At 30.5% G+C, this 8562-nt stretch overlaps 1 protein-coding gene across 1 annotated transcript; it reads right to left on the bottom strand.

The window, feature by feature from the left end:
• Positions 1 to 971: 971 nt before the first annotated feature.
• Positions 972 to 5850, bottom strand: LOC149905921 (sphingomyelin phosphodiesterase 4). The gene is made up of 13 exons (XM_090105843.1): positions 5553 to 5850; positions 5178 to 5480; positions 4992 to 5097; positions 4472 to 4688; positions 4128 to 4299; positions 3746 to 4038; positions 3470 to 3650; positions 3070 to 3188; positions 2765 to 2982; positions 2558 to 2688; positions 2190 to 2297; positions 1729 to 1851; positions 972 to 1332 (listed from the first exon to the last, which is right to left on the bottom strand). Exons 1-13 carry the CDS (start codon positions 5568 to 5570, stop codon positions 1003 to 1005), a joined length of 2319 nt encoding a protein of 772 aa, XP_089961969.1. The 5' UTR covers positions 5571 to 5850; the 3' UTR covers positions 972 to 1002.
• Between the last annotated feature and the right edge of the window lie 2712 nt (positions 5851 to 8562).

Below are 8562 nucleotides of genomic sequence, written 5' to 3'. Positions count from 1 at the left end.
AAAAATTCCAAAAGTTCTGCAAACTTGGGGAAGTTTTCGATATAATATTTCATATCACGTATTAAATTTGCAACCAATCTCAGTGTACGGAACATCTTTTAATATTGAATATTAATGTTTTTTTTTTTATTAAACTGAATGAGGTTGCAAATTTGTAAATGCACCAGAATAGATGTTTTCGAAGTTTGCAACCAAGTTCCAAAACTTTTGTAATTATTCCGAGACCACCTTACTCGAAAAAATGACCACGAATTAAAAATAATTATAAATAAACACGTTCCGAAAAAGGTTGCAAATTTATACAACCGTTCGGTATATATTTCCGATATCTGTGTTAAGTTTGCAGAACTTTTGGAATTTTTTTCACGACCATACAGCAAAAAAATTATTTAATTGCAATTTTAACAATGTTCCGGACTGCGGACAAGGTTGCAAAATGAGATTTATTGTCGTCCCAATGTACCATTTACTTGACCGAAGTTTGAAAACTTTTGGAATTATTGTTAAATTCTCGATTTTCAATGTCGATTCTGACTGATCTACTTTGTCTTTTTACTTGTTCATGAATGAAAATAGTTTTTCGCGATTTCTGACTTTTCTACTACTCATACCTCAGTTGGTATTTTAGAGTGTTTTGATCCCCATGAGAAACTAGATCGATTGGCATCAAAAAAAATTTTTTTGAAAACTGCCGATTTCCTTGCCGACCGTACATTTTTTCAAAAATCTGTGAATGTAGATTAAAATTTCTCAAGAATTTAAGGATAGTCTCCTAAGAACGTTTTCATGTAGCTACAACGGTTAAGGTACCTGCCCTTCATGCCCCATCTTAACCTTCCACCCTGTACATCTAAAGATGAAATTTAAATTTGTAGATATGATCTAATTTTAATACATTAGTTTTGCTAACATTTTTAAGGGCAAGTATTTGAAATGGTCACCATATAAATTAATTTGATAAAACAAACAGCTGTACAAAAATAAATTTATTAAAATAGTCAGTTAAGATTTAATAATTTTACACATTTTCAAAGAGGCTTTGGTCAATACAATCATAAGTACCATCATGATCAAAAAGAATACATAAAATAGTCCATTATATGATAAAAGCCTAAAAAATATATAACCAATTGTAAGCCACACGACAAATATGTTTGATCCAAATCTCCTAAAGGATAATCGCGGCGGTAGATCTTTAGACACAATATTATTTTGATGATTGGTTACATCCTTCATATAATTTTGAATAGTGATAGGTTTTTGTAATATTTCCCGAGCAGCATATCCCCAAAAGTCTTGACGATTCCACAGTGTGGTAAATTCTTCAGAGTACTGCAAAGGAGATTTTTAATTTATGAAATAATTGGCAATTATTTAATAAAGTCCAATGATAAATAAAGTGATATATATCGAACCAGTATTTTTATGAACAAATTCAAGTGTTCTCATTTCATTTCCAGCTATTTCTTTATTTGTTTTAAATGAATTATCTATACTAATATTATAAAGCTGAAGAGTTTGTTTGTTTGTTTGTTTGAACGCACTAATCTCGGAAACTACTGGTCCGATTTGAAAAATTATTTCGATGTTAGATAGCCCATTTACCGAGGAAGGTTATAGGCTATAATAAATATCATCACGCTACAACCAACAGGGGTGGAGCCACGGGGATGAAACCGCGCGGAGCAGCTAGTGTATTATAATTTAAGTAAACATAAAAAAACATACCAGTTCGTTTAATTTTGTTGCCAATTGGTAGAGCAGTCTTACAAGAATTGTGTTTTCATACGACATTATGGGCATCAAATCAGGATCACCCATGTAATGCAATCCTGTGGGTTTGCTTCGTAACTGAAAGTAAAATTATTTTTATTAATTTTATTGTATGATATGTCATAACTACATATTATAAAGGCGAAAGTTTGTAAGTATGGATGTATGGATGTTTGTTACTCTTTCACGTAAAAACTACAGAACCGATTACAATGAAATTTAGCACACATATAGAGGGTAACTTGGATTAACACATAGGATAGGTTTTATCCCGGAAATCCCACGGGAACTGGAACTATGCGGGTTTTCCTTTGAAAACGCGGGCGAAAATCTAGTATGTCATAAAGAGCAACTATAACCACTAATAAATACTTGTTCTCACATTTAAATGGAAATAAGACTAAAACTATACGTACTTTTTGTGCAATGGAAAAAGAGAAATTGTTTGAATTAGCAAAAGAAGAATGTTCCAGTGAATTATCGACCACATTCGCCTCCGCCAATAACAGCATATTGTCGTTTACCTGAAAACCATTAAAAGAATATTTTAAGGTGTCATAATATAGTAACATAAAATATTGCAGAGTAGTAGTGAATGCTGAGTATGTAATGTGATGATGTATTTTTTTATTCAAAAAATGTTTACTGAAGGTTTTGAGGATTTTTTTAAATACATATTTTACATGCAAATATATACCTGCACTTCATAAAGTGTAAGTTATTCAACTGGGTAGTAAATAATGGATTAAATAAAAGATAGAAACAAGAGTGAAAGTATACTCACCATAAATATATTAGAGAAATAATTTATACAATGATTCAAATACACAGGCACTTTTTCAGACTCTTCTAATATCATTCTGTCTTCATCATTATTATTTATCATGAACCATTGCTTAATGCTCCCCCAGAAACCTAAATTAGAAAAAATTGAGTGAAATGAAAACAAGTTTATAATCTATATTAATTAAATAAATTTATTAAGACTTACCATTGTTTTGTTGATGATATTTACTCCTATATTCTTCGACAAATTTTTCAGATACTTGTTTAGCAGAAATCATTTTTTTAACAAGTTCTATATAAAGTGGCTTCTTATTTTCACTCCAAATTGGACCATATTCGAAAGTGGTCATCATATTCAATTCAGAAATAGCTTGTTTCGCTATTGACACCCATTTATGCAAAGATATACCATTGTATGTGTAACTGTAAGAGAAAAATATATTTCTAAAACTTCTGCTTCTTGTAAGTTTTCATTGATCATTAATATATTTAAAAAAAATACAATATTACCTTTGATCTAGATTAGAATTATTAAAGCTTGTTTCAGGTGTGTACAAGCCAGATATACTATCAGTTATTGCCTTTTCTAAGTTCAATAGTATGGGCATCAAGTGTTGTTGTGAAAAAACCTAAATAAAAAATAAATATTATTATTTAACATAGGTACAGTAAAAATAAAAATATATGACAATTATAAAAATCTATACTAATATTATAAAGCTTGTTTGTAGCGAGTTTGTTTGTTTGAATGCGCCAATCTCAGGAACTACTGGTCTGATTTGCAAAAATTCATTCGGTGTTAGATAGCTCATTCATCGAGGAAGGCTATATTATATCATCACGCTAAGGACCAACAGGAACGGAGCCACGGGGGTGAACCGCGGAGCTAGTAAAATATAAAAGATCATACCTTCCCTAATCTAAATAACATGACAGCATTTTTGTATGTAGATAAATCAAGTCTCATAAATCTAGGCAAAACAAGTTGTAGTATATAGGTATATGATGGATAATTTTCTGCAATGAACTGTATGTAGCTTGGATCTAAATTTGCACTGGCTCCTTCATCTTGATTTTGATTAATATTATGCCTGAAAATTATATAAATGTATAATTATTATTTTATGAGACAATATTTGATTAGGAATAACGCTAGCATAAATATAGATAAGAAGAAAGCTTTTACCTATCTCTGGAAACATTGTTGTTAGTGTATCGCCATGGTTGTATGAGACTTAGCCACAATTCCATAACAAGTCTAAATGAGGCATCCAGAGGCCAGGTTGATACCAAATGTTTCACATATTGGTATGCCCGCGTGCACATTATTTGCTTGGCATATTTACGAAGCGCTGAAGACCTAACAGCTGGATCAGAATTGTACTTTGCAGAATATGAGTATATATGTTTGATAACAACTCGCACTAATCTCACTCTTTCAGGGCTTGAAAATGTTGCTGGATAATTTCTTTGGTACATCTGAAGGAAAAATATAAAGTTTATGAAATACAATAATTTATTATCTTGATACTCATTTTTATTATTAATCATATACAAGCAGAACTTACCTCAATGTTGCGTGAATTAAACTGTTCTACACTCATCCAAGTGTCTATAAAAACTTGTAATACGGTTTCTGAACGCCAGATCTCATTCCTTGATTGATTCTGGGATGATGGGTGTTGGTTACTTATACCAGATAAGTCAGGTACAAGTAATAAAGAAGGGGCACCTAGAGGCCTGTGAATATTTAAATTATACAATTAAATACATGAAAATAAAGAAATGTTGCATATGCAAGCAAATGCATGCTCTATTATTAATTAATTTATAAGTTAGTGGTTTTCTTATAACAAATAATACTCTCTTGAAGAAGATTGTTCTATTAAAATATACAGCATAAAAGGATTACCTGTTAACTGACTGAAGTGGTGCAACTAGAGGTACTTTGCCATTATAATGTGGTATCATTGGTAGAACACATATATTTGGATCAGTTGGCAAAAAATGTGTGAGGTAGTCACAAGCCAAAGCAAAATAAACACTATTCCATATCTCCCAGGAGCTTTTGTTCTGATTGTTATTTGTCAAATGCAATGCAAAGTTGAATATGTAATAATCAAACGGATCTGATTTTGTTGTTGAGGAAATAAGTTGGGTGATAGTAAAAACATACTTGTGTTCAAAATTTAAAAATAACCAGTAAAAACCTGAAGGCAACATTTAACACATTAAATCTCCATTCTCCACATACCTACCTACAACACTCAGAAGACACTGCAGTGATAAGGTTAGCTATTGTAGTATGTATTGTATTCATGTATAATATGTAATTTTTCCTTCATTGTAAGTTTCATGAGAACTTTTGAATAATGAATAAGTATTAAAATCATTTATTAACATTTATAGAAAAAATATTTTTAAAAGGATACTTAAGGCTAAAGCAACCACATTCAAGGAATTTGAATCCAATGTTAACATGTCTGAATAAAATTGTGGACACCTTCCTCCTCTCTCCAATATAATTTGTAACTCAAACTAAAACAAAATAAACAATAAGTACATCATTTCCAATTATATCCTGTTGGCATTTAGGAAATAACAATTTCTTTACTTACTGGCAGCATACTCAAAGGAAGATTATATTTCAACTGAGGATCAAATAGTAATTTGTAACACATTCTAAATAATGGTCCATGTGGTTCTAAAAAATTCATCAGTGCTTCAAATTCGTATCTATTATGTTCACATGTAATTTGTCGTAAGCCCCAACCATTGTTGTTGGGTGATGCAAAAATATTGTTTACCAATTGAGGAAACAGTGCTTGAAAGTCTTTACTAGGTCCTGCCTGGTCTAAAATTTTTGTGAGCTCAATAACCTTTTCTAATACTGGTAAATTTAACGCAGCATAAAATTGACTCTGTAATATAAAAAGATGTTTTTAAGATACAGTTTTAAATGAATAATAACATTAGGTAAATCTTAAACGTACCATTAGATCGCTAGACATTTTAGTTTATATTTTGAATTCCGGTACAACACTTTATTTTTTAACTATTTAATAATGTGGTTAAGTTAAAACATAACAAGCTCCATTTAATATGCACTATTTATATATAACCTCCACTTTCATTGGAATATTTACGAAACAATTTAACACATAAAAGGAATTAATATTCTTCAATTAATATGCACAATCGCAGAATTATACTATTTATGGAAGATAAATTTAACGTTCAAACTTGCAAGTTTATTTTCTGGCAGTAGCAGAGCGCGCCGGTCTCCTCTAATAAAAATATGACAAGTTTGAAGTTGACAATTGACATCACAATTCACAGACCCCGTTTTCCAATTACAGCAATAGAGCGCATTATGCGGCATAATGCTTATCGTTGAATGTTCCAACTACAGCAACGCTTCGCACAATCGAGCACTAGAAAAAGTAATGCGCGTGAATTGATGCGTGCAATCGATTTATCGTCAGTAATAATTATTAATTGTTGGAAAAAATTTTAAAGCTTTCGTTTCATTGTAGTTTTTCGAAATAATCAAAGTTAATTCAAATTGTGTTAAAAAAATAAATATAAGTATGGATATAATTTGTTAAGCCGTGTTCACCTAGTTAGAAAGAGACAAGTTGAAATGAAAACGATCTCACTCTGAGATCTCACTAGGATCCTCGGAGCAATTAACAAGCCTGGAAAGTAACAATTAATTGAACGTTTCTTATATAGTGGCTCTCTTTTATTCAATACCCTAATTAATGCGATAGAAAGAGACAACACACTGTTATCGGCTTGGCATTCAAATCCACATGTAGGCACTTTTTGTTCTAAAAAGGTAGTGCTTGCCACTTTAACGAATACTAAAATATCGATAAATAAAAAAATTAAGTTATAAAATTGCTTGAAGATAATTTAAGATTCTTTTAATTTTGAATTATGGATAGGTAATTCCAAATTTTAAGATTCGTTTAATTTGGAATTATTCATTTACGATGCGTATTGACTGCCTTGCATTGTATGGTAGTGGTATTTATAAAAAAATATTATTAGGTATTTTGGTTTAGGTTGTTTTTTATGGTTTCGTAAAAAGGTACGTATTTTTTCCTGTTTTCATAGATTCATTCATAGAATTATACGGAACCCTTCGTGCGCGAATCTGATTTCCACCTGGTTGATCTTTTTACAAATCAATAATCGTATCCTACTAATATTATAAAAGCAAAAATATATAAGAATGGACATTTGATATTCTTTCACGAAAAAACTACTGAATGAGTTTTTATGGAACTTTACAATTATACATATTAAAGATTAAACATCAGAATAACATATAGGCTACAATTTACCGCGGGAAAATAACTCATTCCCACAGGAAAAAATTGGTAAAAGTTTAAAATAAATTGCTTCAAATAAAACAAATAAAATTAAAAAAATTTTTTTACAACATTTTATTTCGATACTTAATTAACAAATTACAATATTTATTATTTAAAATAGATGCCACCTTAAACTTGTGGCACAGCATCTCTGCAAAGCACTTTACTTTTCTTCCCGTCTGATTCGAAATGATTTGAACAAGGCCGAAAATGTTTTGAAGGCTTCCAATTTTCCCTGTGCTATAGATTTAACCCAAACATCTTTTAATTTTTCTCAAGCCAGAAACCTGCAAATAACAATAAAATCCATACTTAAATACCTTTTTTTTTCTCCTAACCTAAAGCAGTCATTATCAATGAAGTACTTCGTACCTACTCAAGTATCGATAATTGCACAACACTATGGAAGTTATATTTTGCATTTTTTCTAAAAACTAAGCTGATTATGATTTCATTTCAATGATTACGGTTAGATAAAACATAGATGATTATGAAAATAACGTAAATTAACTTATTTATAATACAATTAACAAAAAAATTGATCAAAACACTAACCTGTGAAAAGACAAATTCCAATCTTCATCTGATTTCCCAGTACTACGGCTTTTACAGCCGTGAACAACACAAGCCATGTAATCTTTAGTAAATTATCTTTTCAGAAAATAACGAGAAACTAGAAAACACGTTTTTCACTTCAAAAACAATAATTAAAATCACCATGCGTTAGTGACCAGACTGGTCACTAAAACAAATTGAAATGGCTACATGTCATTTCAAACTGTCGAACTGACATATATCTGTCCTCTTTTTTCGCATGACATTTTGCCATAAGCCAAAAAGGCCAAACTAGTGCTTTATTGTTCAATTAATTGTTACTTCTCCAGGCTTGATAATTGCTCCGAGCTAGGATCGGTTTTTGCGCCATGGTGGCCATATGGTGGCCATACTTATATTACTTGCCAAAGAGTAAAGTAATACTTGCTCTGTGGTGGCCATGGTGCACGTTGCATGTTGATTTCATACCATGTCAAATTGTCAGCTATCAAATTGACATTATCAATAATGTCAATATCATGTTCAGTGGGTCGACACTTAGAACATCGTTTTGGTTAGGCTTACATTTGCAAGCAATTTTTAACTTCATTCCATTGACATAGAGTTTAAATTAATTTGTACTTTTTCAAGAGCCTATGTTAAGTTTAGCTTGCCAACATTTAGAAAAAATAAAAATATTTCTAATGTTGGCCTCTCCGATGTAATCGTATAATATTAGATTTAATATTTTAGTTTTAGTTATTTATTATTATTTCTTCTTTTTTTTTTTAAACCTTATTTTTGTACATTTTAATTTTAAGCTAGTACATTAATAAATTATTTCTTTCTTTCTTCGATTTCTTGTCAATGGTCAAGACTTAAGCATAGACAACGTCTTGATGATTTGAATTCAAAATGGCGTTTTATTTTATTGTTTGTTTTGGTTGGATAGAGTTAAAATTTGTTCTTTAACGTAGATTATGTTATTTACTCAGTTAATACTTAATGTACAGTACATTGAATTATCCCAAATACATTGAACTAAGCCTGCTCTTCAAATTTGTAATATTTATGCCAAAAGTGAAAA

Source organism: Colias eurytheme, chromosome 9 (genome assembly GCF_061535395.1).
Source record: "Colias eurytheme isolate Ceu_HAF_F1 chromosome 9, ilColEury1 Martin Lab GWU primary, whole genome shotgun sequence".
Classification (NCBI taxonomy): Eukaryota; Metazoa; Arthropoda; class Insecta; order Lepidoptera; family Pieridae; genus Colias; species Colias eurytheme.
Note: the sequence above shows the minus strand (reverse complement) of the source record. Positions and strands in the feature narration are given on the sequence as shown.